General features: G+C 62.0%; 1 protein-coding gene across 1 annotated transcript; it reads right to left on the bottom strand.

The window, feature by feature from the left end:
* Window positions 1-2091: 2091 nt before the first annotated feature.
* ARHGAP30 (Rho GTPase activating protein 30) lies at window positions 2092-16043 on the bottom strand (the record flags this gene model as incomplete). The annotated part of the gene is made up of 12 exons (XM_042780055.1): window positions 15884-16043; window positions 13466-13568; window positions 10433-10577; window positions 10259-10341; window positions 10056-10163; window positions 9293-9420; window positions 8021-8156; window positions 7139-7239; window positions 6956-7030; window positions 4542-4928; window positions 3043-3476; window positions 2092-2337 (listed from the first exon to the last, which is right to left on the bottom strand). Coding segments are annotated over exons 1-12 (2055 nt in total), but the record flags the coding sequence as incomplete, so codon positions are not given.
* Window positions 16044-17070: the final 1027 nt, after the last annotated feature.

The raw sequence follows: 17070 nt of genomic DNA, 5'->3' as shown, positions 1-17070 counted from the left end.
CCTCGGGGTTTAGTGCTGAGTTTGTGTCACCTCAGTGTCCCCACAGTATCCCCCCGGGGTTTAGTGCTGGGTTTGTGTCACCTCAGTGTCCCCTCAATGTCCCCCCGGGGTTTAGTGCTGAGTTTGTGTCCCCTCAGTGTACCCTCAATGTCCCCTCAGTGTCCCCTCAGTGTCCCTTCAGAGTCCCCCCGGGATTTAGTGCTGGGTTTATGTCCCCTCAGTGTCCCCGTGTGCCTGTGTCTCCATGTCCCTAGAAAATTTTGAAACAGATTAAAAAAAAAATAATTAAAAAATCAAGTGGAATTTAAATAAAATGTAATGAAATAAAGTGAAAGAAATATATCAATAAAAATAATCTAATATATTATAACGCAATATAACATAGCATAACATAAACATAATATATAAATAAACACCATCAGCCAACCAGCATCTCTTTGGAACTGCCACCTTCTTATTTTTATTATTTAATTATTATTTTATTATCATTTTATCAGCATTCATTTGCACTCTGCTCTGGGGGGGGCCCTGCCCGCGCTCAGCCCGGGGGGAATTTGGGGGGTCCCATGGGGGATTTGGGGGATCCCGTGGGGGATTTGAGGGGTCCCGGGGAGGATTTGGGGGGTCCCGGGGGGGTCCCTGCAGGGCGTGGGCAAAGTGGGGTTTGGGGGGCACCACGGGCACGGCCCGGGCCAGCAGCACCCGCGCCCCCGAAACGGGGAGGGGGAGGCGGCAGCTGCGGGGGGGCTCGGGCAGCAACGACCCCAGGGATCTGGGGGGGTCCCAGGATTTGGGGGGATCCACCTGGATCAACCCCACAGATCTAGAGGGGTCCCAGGGTTTGGGGGACTCGGCCTGGAGCAGCCCCAGCGATTTGGGGCGCCCATCCCAGATCGGTTTTGGGGGTCCAGGGTTGTCCCAGGTTTTGGGGGGCTCAGTCAGGGTCAGCCCCAGAGATTTGGGGCGCCTGTCCCAGATCAGATTTAGGGGTCCAGGGGGGTCCTGGGATTTGGGGGGCTCATCCTGGATCAGCTCCAAGGATTTGGGGGGGTCCCAGGATTTGGGGGGCTCGTCCAGTATTGCCTCCAGGGATTTGGGGCGCTCATCCCACATCACTTTTGGAGTTCCAGGGGTGTCCTGGGATTTGGGGGGCTCATCCTGGATCAGTTCCAAGGGTCTGGGGGTGTCCCAAGATTTGGGGGGCTCAGCCAGGATCGGCCCCAGGGATTTGGGGCGCCCGTCCCAGATCAGGTTTTGGGGTCCAGGGGTATCCCGGGATTTGGGGGACTCAGGCAGGATCAGCCCCAGGGATTTGGGGCGCCTATCACAAATTGGCTTTAGGGGTCTGGGGGGCTCACCCCACATCGGGTCCAGGGGTCTGGGGGGCTCTGGGAATCTGGGGGGCTCGTCCTGGATCAGCTCCAGGGATTTGGGGGGCTCCAAGGACCTGGGGGGCTCATCCTGGATCGGCTCCAGGGATTTGGGGGGCTCCAGGGATTTTGGGGGCTCGTCCTGGATCGGCTCCAGGTTTTTGGGGGGCTCCAGGGGTCCAGGGAGCTGCAGGGATTTTGGGGGCTCAGCATGGGAAAGCTCCGGGATTTTGGGGGGCTCATCCCAGATCGGCTCCAGGTTTTTGGGGGGCTCATCCTGGGTCAGCTTTGGGGGTCTCGAGGACTCATCTTGGATCAGCTCAGGTGATCTGGGGGGCTCTGAGGGCCCGGGGGTCTCCTGGATTTTGGGGGCAGCTCCAGGGGTCGAGGCAAGGGGAGAGGTCGGGGCGATCCCGGGGGGCTCGGGGGGCTCCTGGGGGGGCTCTGCCAGGGGCGGGGCTGGACGAGACCCCCCTAAATCCCGGGGATCCCCCTCCCCTGGGATGAGGGGCTGGGATCCGGCTCCATCTGCTCCCCCATTCCCAGCGGGACCCCCCAGCCCAGTCCTGGGGCTGGAATCTCCCTCTGAAGCCCCCTCCCCTTCACCCCCCTCCCCACGGGGGTCCCCCACTCCTGGACCATCCTTTTCCGGGGCTGTTTGGGCCGGAATTTCTGGGATCTCTGGGATTTCTGGGATCTCTGGGATCTCTGGGATTTCTGGGATCTCTGGGATGTCTGGGATTTCGGGGCTCTCAGGGGTCTCTCGGCTCTCCAGGGCTGTCCCCTCGCCCAGGGGTCCCTCGGGGATGTCCCCCAGCGGGCTGAGCTCGTCGTGGGCGCTCAGGAAGATTTCATCAGGGTCGGAGTCGGGGTCGGAGGCGCCGGGGGCCAGGAAGAACATGTCCTGCTCCGTGCACTCCTCGATGGACAGGTAACTGTCCGGCTGCTCCGGCCAGCGCTCACCTGGCTGGGGTGGGGGGACAGCAATGAGACCTCCAGGCACAGCCGGGACCCCTGGGTGGGTGTCACTGTGTCCCCTCATCCCATAAATCCCATCCCATAAATCCTGTAAATTCCATAAATCCCGTAAATCCCATAAATCCCATAAATCCCATAAATCCCATAAATCCCATAAATCCCATCCCATTGATCCAATCCCATAAATCCCATCCCATCTCATCCCATTGATCCAATCCCATAAATCCCATAGATCCTGTAAATCCCATAGATCCCATCCTATCGATCCCATCAATCCCATAAATCCTATAAATACCATCCCATTGATCCCATACCATACCATCCCATAAATCCCGTAAATTCCATAAATCCCATCCCATCAATCCCATCCCATTGATCCCATCCCATAAATCCCATCAATCCCATCCCATCTCATCCCATAAATCCCATCCTATCCCATCCCATTGATCCAATCCCATAAATCCCATAAATCCCATCCCATCACATCCCATTGATCCAATCCCATAAATCCCATGGATCCCATCCCATCCCATCCCATCCCATCCCATCCCATCCCAAAATCCCATCAATCCCATAAATCCCACAAATCCCATCCCATCAATCCCACAAATCCCAAAATCCCACCCCACAGCCTCCTCCCGCCTGGACCTGTCCCACCCGTCCCCAAATCCCGGGAACGCCGCCGGCTGCTCACGCTCATGAACCCGCTCTCCATCCCCTCCTCCACGGCCGGGAGCTCTTCCTCGATCCCGGGGGTCCCATCCTCGATCCCGGGGGTCCCATCCACGATTCCAAGGGTCCCATCTTCCATCCCGGGGGTCTCATCCTCGATCCCGCTGGTCCCATCCTGGATCCCGGAGGTCCCGTCCCGGATCCCGGGGGTCCCGTTCCCGATCCCGGGGCTCCTCGCCGCCCCCTCGGTGTCCCCGCCGCCCTCCAGCCACGTGTCGGGGCAGTCCAGGAAGGCGAAGGAATCGCGGAGCTCCAGGGAGAGCCGGGTCTGCTCCGCGTCCCCTGTCGGGAAAACCGGGAGCGCTCGGTACCGCGATCCCGCTCGGTACCGGGGCCTCCCGATCCCGGTGTCGCCCTGATCCCTGTGTCCCCAGTCCCGCTGCCCCCCTGCCCCTGCTGTCCTCAGTCCCGATGTCCCCCCGATCCCTGTGTCCCCCCTATCCTGGTGACCTCCCTATCCTGACATCTCTCTGACCTCGGTGTCCCTCCGACCGCAGTGTCCCCCTGATCCCGGTGTCCCCCTGATCCCGGTGTCCCTCCGATCCCGGTGTCCTCCTAATCCCGATGTTTCCCCGATCCTCGTGTCCCCCCGACCCCTGTGTCCCCTCAATCCCGGAGTCCCCCCGATCCCGTTATCCTCCAGATCCCGGCAGTCTGATCCCGTTGTTCCCCCTAATCCCGGTGTCCCCGCTGTCCCAGTGTCCTCCCAGTCCCGGTGTCCCCCCTATCCTGGTGTCACCCCGATCCCGGTGTCCCTCTGACCTCAGTGTCCCCGCGATCCCTGTGTCCTTCCCGTCCCAGTGTCCCCCCGCAATCCTCGTGTCCTCCGGATCCCAGTGTCCCCCCGATCCCAGTGTCACCCCTATCCCGGTGTCCCTCTGATCCCTATGTCCCCCGAACTCTGTCCCTCCATCCCGGTGTCCCCCCAGTCCGGGTGTGCCCCAGATCCCGTTGTCTCTTCTATCCTGGTGTCCCCCCTGTCCCCGGTGTCCCCTGTCCCGCTGTCCCCCTGTCCCTGCTGTCCCCGCTGTCCCGCTGTCCCCGCTGTCCCCAGTCCTGCTGTCCCCATCCCCGCTGTCCCCAGCCCCGCTGTCCCCTGTCCCCGCTGTCCCCAGCCCCGCTGTCCCCCTGCCCTGCTGTCCCCGCTGTCCCGCTGTCCCCGCTGTCTCCCGTCCCCGCTGTCCCCTGTCCCGCTGTCCCCAGTGTCCCCGCTGTCCCCAGCCCCGCTGTCCCCCTACCCTGCTGTCCCCGCTGTCCCCCTGTCCCCGCTGTCCCCAGTCCCTCTGTCCCCATCCCCGCTGTCCCCATCCCCGCTGTCCCCGCTGTCCCCGCTGTCCCCGCTGTCCCCGCTGTCCCCTTCCCCCGCTGTCCCCAGTCCCTCTGTCCCCATCCCCTCTGTCCCCGTATCCCCGCTGTCCCCACTGTCCCCCTGTCCCCCGGGTGTCCCATCGCGGCTCTCACCGGAGCGGGGCCGGGGGTCCCGGGCGGGCTCGGGGGCGCTGCCGGGGGTCGCCTCCCGCTCCAGCGCGGGGCAGGGGAGCCCCCGGGTGAGGCGGGACAGGTTGGAGGTGATGTGGAACGGGACGGTGACCGAGAAGGGACCCGAGATGTGCAGCCCCGCGCATTTCTCGGCGCGGGAGCGGCCGTAAACCCCCGGTCCCTCCCGGGGGGCTTTGGGGCTGGTGGGCTCCGAGTGGGTGCTGCTCTCGGTTCCTTCCAGAGTCTCCTCCAGGCTCTCGTCCAGCTCCGGGGGCGATTCCGGGACCGCGGGGGCGGCGTCCGAGCTGTGCTGGCGCTGCGGCCGCAGCTTCACCGAGAGCTTCGGGAGCAGCCGGGAGGGGTCCGGGGCTGCGGGGGGCCCGGGGGTACCGGGGTGAGGGGGGGTACCGGGGTGAGGGGGGGTACCGGGGTGAGAGGGGGTACCGGGTTATGGGGGGGTACCGGGGTGAGGGGGGGTACCGGGGTGAGGGGGGGTACCGGGGTGAGGAGGGGGTACCGGGGTGAGGGGGGGTACCGGGGTGAGGGGGGGTACCGGGGTGAGGGGAGATCCTGGGGTATGGGGAGGATTCTGGGGTCCAAGGGAGCTGCCAGGGTCCAGGGGAAGGGTCAGGGTCTCTGTGGATCCCAGAACTTTGAGGGCAGTGGGATCTCAGAGTGTGATCCCATTGATCCCATTGATCCCATTGATGCCATCCCATCCCATCCCATCCCATCCCATCCCATCCCATCCCATCCCATCCCATCCCATCCCATCCCATCCCATCCCATCCCCACTTCCCCCATTCCTGCCCTGGCCCAAAGATCCCTCCTTGGGGTCATGGACAATCCCAGGGGTCAGGGACAATCCCAGGGGTCACAGGGGTCACAAGGACAATCCCAGGGTCACAGGGAAAATCCCAAGGACAATCCCAGAGGTCAAGGACAATCCCAGAGGTCACAGGAAGGTGACAGTGACAATCCCAGGGGTCAGGGACAATCCCAGAGATGACAGTGGCAATCCCAGGGGTCACAGGGAGGTAACAGTGACAATCCCAGAGGTCTCAGGGAGGTGACAGTGACAATCCCAGAGGGGACAGTGACAATCCCAGGGTCACAGGGAGGTGACAGTGACAATCCCAGAGGGGACAGTGACAATCCCAGAGGTCTCAGGGAGGTGACAGTGACAATCCCAGAGGTCTCAGAGAGGTGACAGTGACAATCCCAGGGTCACAGGGAGGTGACAGTGACAATCCCAGGGTCACAGTGACAATCCCAGGGTCACAGGGAGGTGACAGTGACAATCCCAGGGGTCAGGGACAATCACAGAGGTCACAGGGAGGTGACAGTGACAATCCCAGGGGTCACAGGGACAATCCCAGTGACAATCCCAGGGTCACAGTGACAATCCCAGAGGTCTCAGGGAGGTGACAGTGACAATCCCAGAGGTCTCAGGGAGGTGACAGTGACAATCCCAGGGGTCACAGGGAGGTGACAGTGACAATCCCAGGGTGACAGTGACAATCCCAGGGTCACAGGGAGGTGACAGTGACAATCCCAGGGTCACAGTGACAATCCCAGGGGTCACAGGGACAATCCCAGTGACAATCCCAGGGTCACAGTGACAATCCCAGAGGTCTCAGGGAGGTGACAGTGACAATCCCAGGGGTCACAGGGAGGTGACAGTGACAATCCCAGGGTGACAGTGACAATCCCAGGGTCACAGGGAGGTGACAGTGACAATCCCAGGGTCACAGGGACAATCCCAGGGTCACAGGGAGGTGACAGTGACAATCCCAGGGTCACAGGGACAATCCCAGGGTCACAGGGAGGTGACAGTGACAATCCCAGGGTCACAGGGACAATCCCAGGGTCCCAGGGAGGTGACAGTGACAATCCCAGAGGTGACAGTGACAATCCCAGGGGTCACAGGGAGGTGACAGTGACAATCCCAGGGTGACAGTGACAATCCCAGGGTCACAGGGAGGTGACAGTGGCAATCCCAGGGTCACAGGGAGGTGACAGTGACAATCCCAGAGGTGACAGTGACAATCCCAGGGTCACAGTGACAATCCCAGGGTCACAGGGAGGTGACAGTGACAATCCCAGAGGTCACAGGGAGGTGACAGTGACAATCCCAGGGTCACAGTGACAATCCCAGGGTCCCAGGGAGGTGACAGTGACAATCCCAGAGGTGACAGTGACAATCCCAGGGTCCCAGGGAGGTGACAGTGACAATCCCAGAGGTGACAGTGACAATCCCAGGGGTCAGAGACAATCACAGAGGTCACAGTGACAATCCCAGGGGTCAAAGGGACAGTCCCAGGGGTCAAGGACAATCCCAGGTGTGACAGTGACAATCCCAGAGGTGACAGTGACAATCCCAGGGTCCCTCATACCGGGCTGGCCGGAGTGGCCGGAGCTGAGCGAGTCCATGCTCTTGGCCGGCCGCAGCGTGACCTTCCCGCACTTGTCTGGGAAGGGGGCGGGACAAGGGCGTTGGGGGGGTCTGGGGGCTCCCCCTGCCCCCCAAAATCCAGGGGATCTCCCCAAATTCCCTCCCCAAATTCCCCAATCCCCACCTTTCTCCTCCGCCTTCCCCGGCTTCCGCTTGGCCTCGTGCCCGGAGCGGCCCAGGTTGAAGATGGATCTCCACTTCTTGGCCTTGAGGGAGCCCTTGCTCCTGTGGGGACACCTGGGATGCACCTGGGGACATCTGAGGACATCTGGGATACACCTGGGATACACCTGAGATACACCTGGGTGCACCTGGGCACACCTGGGGACACCTGGGGACACTCGGGATACACCTGGGCACACTTGGGCACACCTGGGGACACCTGGCGGCCCCTGGGGGGACACCTGGGGACGCCTGGGACACACCTGGGCACACCTGGGGCACACCCCAGCACATCTGGGGCACACCTGGGCACACATGGGGGACACCTGGGGACACCTGGGGGACACCTGGGGACACCTGGGGCACCTGGGGACACCTGGGGACATCTGGGGGCACCTGGGGACATCTGGGGACACCTAGGATGCATCTGGGGACATCTGGGATGCATCTGGGGACATCTGGGATACACCTGGGTACATCTGGGGACACCTGGGATACACCTGGGGGCACCTGAGGGCATCTGGGATACACCTGGGGGCGCCTGGGATGTACCTGGGGGCACCTGGGGACACCTGGGGACACTTGGGGGTACCTGGGATACACTTGGGTACCTGGGCACACCTGGGGGACACCTGGGCACACCCCAGCACACCTGGGGGACACCTGGGGGACACCTGAGGGACACCTGGGCACACCCCAGCACACCTGGGGGAACACCTGGGCACACCTTGGCACACCTTGGGCATACCTGGACCGCAGTGAGCTGGGACCACCCGAGCCAGGCGGATCTTTGGGTCCCCCCGGGGCGGGACAGGGGTGTCACCTGTGCCAGGTGAGGCCGTACCTGTGCTCGCCCAGCTCGATGATTGTGTGGTAGGGCCGCATCTGGGGGGGGCCGTCACCCTGGCTCAGCGCCGCCGGAACGTGCAGGGGGGGCGCGGCCCCGGGCAGCAGCAGGGAGCGACGGGGGGAGGTGGCACCTGCACAGTGGGACAGTGTGACACATCAGTGTGACACATCAGTGTGATAGGGTCACCTCAGTGTGACATTGACACCTCAGTGAGACACCTCAGTGTGACAGTGACACCTCAGTGTGACAGTGACACCTCAGTGTGACACCTCAGTGTCCCCAGAGCACCCCCGGGCAGGAGCAGGGAGCGCCAGGGGGAGGTGGCACCTGCACAGTGTGACAGTGTGACACCTCTGTGTGACAGTGACACCTCAGTGGGACAGTGACACCTCAGTGGGACACCTCAGTGTGACAGTGACACCTCAGTGTGACAGTGACACCTCAGTGAGACACCTCAGTGTGACAGGGCCACCTCAGTGTGACAGTGACATCTCAGTGTGACACCTCAGTGTCCCCAGAGCACCCCCGGGCAGGAGCAGGGAGCGCCAGGGGGAGGTGGCACCTGCACAGTGTGACAGTGTGACACCTCTGTGTGACAGTGACACCTCAGTGGGACAGTGACACCTCAGTGGGACACCTCAGTGTGACAGTGACACCTCAGTGTGACAGTGACACCTCAGTGAGACACCTCAGTGTGACAGGGCCACCTCAGTGTGACAGTGACATCTCAGTGTGACACCTCAGTGTCCCCAGAGCACCCCCGGGCAGGAGCAGGGAGCGCCGGGGGGAGGTGGCACCTGCACCCCAAAATGGTACAGGGTCACTTCAGTGTGACAGCGTGACACCTCAGTGTGACAGTGACACCTCAGTGTGACAGTGACACCTCAGTGTGACAGGGTCACCTCAGTGTGACAGGACCAGACCCCACCCAAAAAGGGGTGTCCGTGTCCCCCCCAGTACCAGGGGATGTCGGGGTGAATTCCCCACCCGGAGCCCCCCGAGCCCCCCCTGTCCCCGTGTCCCCGCTGTCCCCTCTGTCCCCCCTGTCCCCGCTGTCCCCGTGTCCCCGCTGTCCCCGCTGTCCCCGTGTCCCCACTGCCCCCGCTGTCCCCGCTGTTCCTGTGTCCCCGCTGTCCCCGCTGTCCCCACTGTCCCCCGTGTCCCTGCAGTCCCCGTGTCCCCGCTGTCCCCGCTGTCCCCGCTGTTCCTGTGTCCCCGCTGTCCCCGCTGTCCCCACTGTCCCCGCTGTCCCCGCTGTCCCCGTACCCGAGAGTGGCGCGTCCCCGAAGAGCTGCTCCACGTGCGTGAGGATGAACTCCACCACGATGGATTGCACCCGCACCTCCATGAACGCCGCCGTGCCATTGAACCCCGCCGCCTCGATGTCCTTGGAGCTGGGGACATGGGGACAGCAGGGACAGCAGGGTCACCTCGGCATGGGGGGGACATTGGAGTGGTGGGGATGGAGGAATGGGGACAGAGGAATGGGATCAGAGGGGTTATGGGGACAGGGGGGTGACAGTGACAGTGAGATGGCTGGGACAGGAGATGGCAGGGACACGGGAATGGGGTCAGGGGGATGCTGGGGACAGGGAGGTGACAGTGGGGTGGCAGGGACAGGGAATGGTGGTAATGGGGATGGCAGGGACAGGGATGGTGGCGACAAGTTTGGCAGGGACAGGACAACTGGATCATGGTGACAGAGCCAAGGGTGACAGAGCTGGCAGTGACAGGGCTGAGGGTGGCAGGGCTGAGGGTGACAGGGATGAAGGTGACGGGGATGGAGATGACAGGGATGAAGGTGACAGGGCTGAGGGTGACAGGGATGAAGGTGACAGGAATGAAGGTGACAGGGATGAAGGTGACAGACAGGGCCGGCAATACTGGGGCTGACAGTGCCAGGGCCGGCAGTGCCACCCCGCGGGGACAGGTGACAAGTGCCAGGGACAGATGACAGGTGCCAGGGACAGGTGACAAGTGCCAGGGACAGGTGACAAGCGCCAGGGACGCGTGACAAGCGCCAGCTCACCGCAGCAGGTTGGGGGCCCAGACGATGGCCAGGTTCCGCGCGTGCATGTTGGTGCGGCCGCTGTGCGCGGCCATGCGCAGCAGGTGCCGCATCAGGAACTCCAGAGTCCTGCGACACCGGCGACACCTCAGCCACCGCCACCCCCTGGGGGGGACACCTGTCCCCAAACCCTGTCCCCACCGCCTGTCCCCACCCCGCTTCACCTGTAGTGAGGCTCCGGCAGCTCCTTGAGCACCTCCTTGATCTTCACCAGCCGAGCCTCCTCCATCTGGATGGCCACGGCGTCCTGCGGGGACAGCGCGGGGACAGCGCGGTGACACGGCCACCCGCAGCGCCGAGGGCGCTTTGGGGACATTTGGGGACATCTGGGGACTCACGGCGAACTTGTCGTAGAGCTGGTAGGTGAGCAGGGGGTTGGGCAGCTCGCGGCAGTACGCCTTGCACAGGGAGCTGACGCAGTGAACGTCCTGCAGGTAAACGTCCCGCGACAGGTCCGGGCTGCGCTGCGCCTCGAACTCCTGCCTGGGGTTGGGATTTGGGGATTTGGGATTGGGATGGGATTGGGGATTTGGGATTGGGATTGGGGTCCGGGCTGCGCTGCGCCTCGAACTCCTGCCTGGGGTGGGGATTGGGGATTGGGATTAGGATGGGATTGGGGATTGGGATTGGGGTCCGGGCTGCGCTGCGCCTCGAACTCCTGCCTGGGATTGGGATTTGGGGATTTGGGATTGGGATTGGGATGGGATTGGGATTGGGGATTTGGGATTGGGATGGGATTGGGATTGGGGATTGGAATTGGGATTGGGATTAGGGATTGGAATTGGGGTCCGGGCTGCGCTGCGCCTCGAACTCCTGCCTGGGATTGGGATTTGGGAATATGGGATTGGGATTGGGATGGGATTGGGATTGGGATTGGGGTCCGGGCTGCGCTGCGCCTCGAACTCCTGCCTGGGATTGGGGATTTGGGGATTTGGGATTGGGGATTGGGGTTGGGATATGGGATATGGGATTGGGGTCCGGGCTACGCTGCGCCTCGAACTCCTGCCTGGGATTGGGAATTTGGGATTGGGATTGGGGTTGGGATTGGGGATTTGGGATTGGGGTCCGGGCTGCGCTGCGCCTCGAACTCCTGCCTGGGATTGGGGATTTGGGGATTTGGGATTGGGATTGGGGATTTGGGATTTGGGATCGGGGATTGGGATTGGGATTGGGGATTTGGGATTGGGGATTTGGGATTGGGATTGGGGTCTGGGCTGCGCTGCGCCTCGAACCCCTGCCTGGGATTGGGATTTGGGGATTTGGGAATATGGGATTGGGATTGGGGATTTGGGAATATGGGACTGGGATTGGGGTCTGGGCTGCGCTGCACCTCGAACTCCTGCCTGGGATTGGGGATTTGGGAATATGGGATTGGGATTGGGATGGGATTGGGATGGGATTGGCGATTGGGGATTGGGGATTAGAGATTGGGGATTGGGGATTGGAGATGTGGGATTGGGGTCCGGGCTGCGCTGTGCCTCGAACTCCTGCCTGGGGTTGGGAATGGGATAGGGATTGGGACTGGGATTGGGGATTTGGGAATATGAGATTGGGATTGGGATTGGGGATATGAGATTGGGGTCCGGGCTGCGCTGCGCCTTGAACTCCTGCCTGGGGTGGGATTTGGGGATTTGGGATTGGGATTGGGATGGGATTGGGATGGGATTGGGGATCGGGGATTGGGATTAGGATGGGATTGGGATTGGGGATTGGGATTGGGGATTGGGATTAGGGATTGGGGTCCGGGCTGCACTGCGCTTCAAACTCCTCCTTGGGATTGGGAATGGCATTGGGGACTGGGATTGGGAATATGGGATATGGGATTGGGGATTTGGGATTGGGATTGGGAATTTGGGATTGGGGATTGGGGTCTGAGCTGCACTGCACCGCGAACTCCTGCCTGGGGTGGGATTGGGATTGGGAATTGGGATTGGGGATTTGGGATTGGGATTGGGGATTTGGGATTGGGAATGGGATTGGGATTGGGATTGAGGATTGGGATTGGGGATTGGGATCCGGGCTGTGCTGCACCTCAAACTCCTGCCTGAGATTGGGATTGGGATTGGGGATTTGGGTACAGGGGGAGGGCAGGGTCCCTCCCTGGGAAGATGGGACTGAGGTTGGGATGGGATCAATGGAATGGGATCAGTGGGATGGGATCAATGGGATGGGATCAGTGGGATGGGATCAGTGGGATGGGATCAATGGGATGGGGCAGGGATTGGGATGGTGGGACAGAAATGGAGGGGACACTGAGGCGGCAGGGAAAGGGAGGGGAGGACAGAGGAGTGGTGGGGACAGGGGTGTTTGGGACATTGGGGATGTTGGGAACATTGGGGTGTTGGGGACATTGAGGTGTCAGGGACATTGGGGTGTTGGGGACATTGGGGACACCGAGGACATTGGGGACACAGGGGAGAGCAGCAGTTCTGGGTTCCCCCAGGAACAGGGGAGAAAAGCACTCAGGGAAAGAAACCAAAGAGGGGAAAGCTGCCCCAAAACCGGGCAGGGTGAGAGAAGGGAAAACCCCAGAACCAATAAAGAGGGAAAAGGGGAAGGAAAGGAGCAGGGGAAGAGGGGCCGGGGCGGGATGGGGGGAAGGGGAGGGGCCGGGGGGAGGGGGATGGGGGGTGGGGGATAGGTCTGGCAGCTCAGCAAGGGGTGAGGGGAAGGGGGAGCTTGGGAGGGTCCTGTGGCCCATCCCCCCCATCCCTGTCACCCCGAGTCCCATCCCATCCCTGCTTCCACCTTTTCTCATCCCATTCCTGTCCCTCCCTCCCTCTCAGTCCTGGTATCCTTCAGTCTCCAACCCCATCCCACCCCATTGATCCCATTGATCCCATCCCATTGATCCCATTGATCCCATTGATCGCATCCCAATCCCAATCCCGATCTCTGCCCCATCCTGATCCCGATTCCCAACCCCATTCACGTCCCAAACCCTGCCCTGTTCCTATCCCAATCCCGACCCCCCTCCATCCCTGTCCTGGCCCTGCCCTGTTCCCACCCGCTCCCACCCCGATCCCTGCCCCATCCCGATCCGACCCCTGCTCCATTCCCATTCCCACTCCAGTCCCTGCCCCATCCCATCCCACCCTGTCCCGTCCCGTCCCATCCCACCCCACCCCAAACCATCCCATCCCATCCTATTCCATCCCATTGATCCCATCCCATCAATCCCATCCCATCCCATTGATCCCATCCCCATTCCCATTGATCCCATCCCATCCCATCGATCCCATCCCATCCCTGTTCCAATCCCATCCCATCCCATCCCATCCCATTCCCGTTGGCATTCCCGTTCCCATCCCATCCATCCCATCCCGTCCCATTGATCCCATCCCATTCCCTCCCCTCCCTGTCCCGCTGACCGCAGTCTCTGGATGTTGGAGGACACCCCGGACAGGCGGTAAATGCCATCGACCACCCCGTGCTGCTCCACGAACTCCGTGCAGCTCCGGAGCACCTGCGGCACTGCGGGAACGCGCGCGGCGGGATCCAATGGGGTCCTGCTGACCCTGGATCCTACTGATCCCAGATCCACCAGGATCCTATTGATCCCAGATCCCACTGATCCCAGATCCACCGGGGTTCTGCTGATCCTGGATCCCACTGATCCCAGATCCCACCAGGATCCTATTGATCCCAGATCCACCAGAGTCCTGCTGACCCTGGATCCCATGGATCCCAGATCCACCAGGATCCTATTGATCCCACGTCCACCGGGGTCCTGCTGATCCCAGATCCACTGGGACCCCACTGATCCCAGATCCCACTGTTCCCAGATCCACCAGGGTCCTGCTGATCCTGGATCCCACTGATCCCAGATCCACTGGGACCCCACTGATCCCAGATCCCACTGTTCCCAGATCCACCAGGGTCCTGCTGATCCTGGATCCCACTGATCACAGACCCACTGGGATCCCACTGATCCCAGATCCCGCTGATCCCAGATCCACTGGGGTCCTGCTGATCCCAAGTCCCACTGGGATCTTGCTGATCCCAGATCCCACCAGGGACAGAGGGATCCCAGATCCCACCGAGGTCCTGCTGATCCCGGGTACAGGGGGTCCCACTGATCCCGAATCCCACCAGGCCCAAGGGATCCCAGATCCACAGGGACAGAGGGATCGTGGAACCACTGGGTTCTGGGTGATCCCAGACCTCACCCGGTGTGAGTGATCCTGGCTCCACCGGGGACAGGGGGATCCTGGATCCACCAGGATCCAAGTGATCCCAGATTCCATGGAGTCTCACTGATCCCAAATCCCACAGGTTCTGACCAAGCCTGGATCCACCAGGGCCCCACTGATCCCAGACCCCAGAGAGCCCAGCAGATCCCAGATCCCACAGAGTCCCACAGAGCCCTGATCCAACAGGGTCCCACTGATCCAGGATCACTGGGAGTGAGCTCAGATCAAACAGGGTCTGACTGAGCCCAACTGATCCCTGATCCACCAGCGCCCAGCTGAGCCCAGCTCAGATCCTGGATCCACCAACACCCACCTGGGCCAAGCCCAAATCCTGGATCTAGGATCGCCCACCTGGGCCCAGCCCAAATCCTGGATCTGGCATCGCCCACCTGGGCCCAGCCCAGATCCTGCATCCACCAACACCCACCTGAGCCTGGACCCAAATCCTGGATCCAGCATCACCCACCTGGGCCTGGCCCAAATCCTGGATCCAGCATCACCCTCCTGGGCCCGGCCCAAATCCTGGATCTGGGCTCACCCACCTGGGCCCGGCCCAAATCCTGGATCTGGCATTGTCCCAGGTGTCCCCACAGGGTCCCTGCACCAGTCCTGGGCCACCAACTCCAGGGATGGGGCCACCAATTCCATGAGGATGGAGCCACAGTGTGGCCATTGGCCCCTCGGGGACAAGGCCACAGAGTGGCCAGCAATGAGGCCACTGATTCCTGAGGGATGGGGCCACCAAATCTTTAGGGATGAGGCCACCAAGTCCACAGAGATGAGGTGACCAACTTCACATGGGGATCCACAGGAATGTGGCCACAAATGCCGAAGGATGGGACCACTAAATCCAGAGGCCACCTAATCCCAAGGGATGGGGCCACCAAATCCGCGGGCATGAGGCCACCAAATCCCAAAGGAACAGGGCCACCAAATCCACAAGGATGAGGCCACTAAATCCCAAGGAACAGGGTCACCAAATCTTCAGGGATGAGGCCGCCAAATCCCAAAGGATGGAGCCACAAAATCCCAAGGAGCAGGGCCATCAAATCCTGAGGAACAGGGCCACCAAATCCACAAGGATGAGGCCACCAAATCCCAAAGGAACAGGGCCACCAAATCTGTGAGGATGAGGCCACCAAATCCACAGGGATGAGGTCACCAAATCCCAAAGGAACAGGGTCACAAATCCGTGAGGATGAGGCCACCAAATCCCCAAGAACAGGGCCACCAAATCCACAAGGATGAGGCCACCAAATCCCAAAGGATTGGAGCCACCAAATCCCAAAGGATTGGAGCCACCAAATCCGTGAGGATGAGGCCACCAAATCCGTGAGGATGGAGTCACCAAATCCCCAAGGAGCAGCCCCCCAAGCCCTCAGGTCCAACCCCCCCGAGATTGGAGCCCCACCGAGCTCCAACCCCCCCAAATCCCGGCCGAGCCTCGGTGACCGTGGTGCTTCCTGGAGCTCCGCTGACGCAACGTGTGGCGCAAGTCCCCCCTCCAGTCCCCTCTGGGGCCCCCTCCCTGCTTCCCTCGGTGGCCCTGGTGGCCCCATGGGGGGCTCTGGGGGTGGCTGGGGTGGTGGCACTCACCGTCGTGCCCCGAGCGCTGCAGATGCTCGCGGAGGTCGCAGCCGAAGAGGCGCTCCCGGGAGCCGCCCTTGCGCCTCGCCCGGTGCCGGGCCTTGAGCGCCCGGGACATGGGGATGGGGACAGGGATGGGGATAGCCCGGGGGACACGGCTGGGGACACGGGGGCCAGGCCAGGGGGGTCCCGGCGCTGTCCCCGCGGGGGTGGCAGGAAGGCGGAGGCCGCGCTCGAGGCGCTTCCTGCTCCAAACCACAGCGAGGGCGGAGACGCCTGCGCACACGCGTGTGACAGGGAGCCGCCCTGGGGACACGGGGACACGCGTGGGGGACGGGGACATGCCCTGGGGACAGGTGAGTGTGACAGGGACACACCCTGGGGACAGCTGAGTGTGATAGGGAGCCGCCCTGGGGACAGGTGAGTGTGACAGGGGCACACCCTGGGGACACACGAGTGTGATAGGTACACACCCTGGGGACAGGTGAGTGTGACAGGGACACACCCTGGGGACACACGAGTGTGATAGGTACACACCCTGGGGACAGGTGAGTGTGACAGGGACACGCCCTGGGGACAGGTGAGTGTGACAGGGACACGCCCTGGGGACAGGTGGGTGTGACAGGACACACCCAGGATGACACCTGAGTGTGACAGGGACACGCCCAGGGGAAGCGGAGCTGGGGACACACCCTGGGGACACACCTGTGTGTGAGGGTGACACACGCTGGGGACACAGCGCTGGAGCCTCGCTTTGCACCTGTGCACACCTGAGTGTCACAGCTCACCTGTCACACACTTGTGAGTGTCACAGCTCACCTGTCCGTGCACACCTGTGAGTGTCACCTCCGTGTCACCTCTGTGTCTCAGTCCCACCCCCGTGTCACCCCTGTGTCACCCGTGCCACCTGCACTTCTCCGTGTCACCGGTGTGCCACCCACGTGTCACTGTGCCAACCGCACGTCACCCACGTCACCTACATGTCTCGGTACCACCATGGTGCCACCTGCCTCACCTCCGTGTCACCTCCGTGTCACCCACATGTCACCCGTGTCACCCGCGTGTCCCCCCCGTGTCCCCCCGCATCTCGATGTCCCCCGGTGTCCCCTCCGTGTCTCGGTGTCCTCCCGTGTCCCTCGATGTCCCCCCCGTGTCTCGGTGTCCTCCCGTGTCCCTCGATGTCCCCCCCGTGTCTC

Source organism: Catharus ustulatus, chromosome 30 (assembly GCF_009819885.2).
Source record: "Catharus ustulatus isolate bCatUst1 chromosome 30, bCatUst1.pri.v2, whole genome shotgun sequence".
Classification (NCBI taxonomy): domain Eukaryota; kingdom Metazoa; phylum Chordata; class Aves; order Passeriformes; family Turdidae; genus Catharus; species Catharus ustulatus.
Note: the sequence above shows the minus strand (reverse complement) of the source record. Positions and strands in the feature narration are given on the sequence as shown.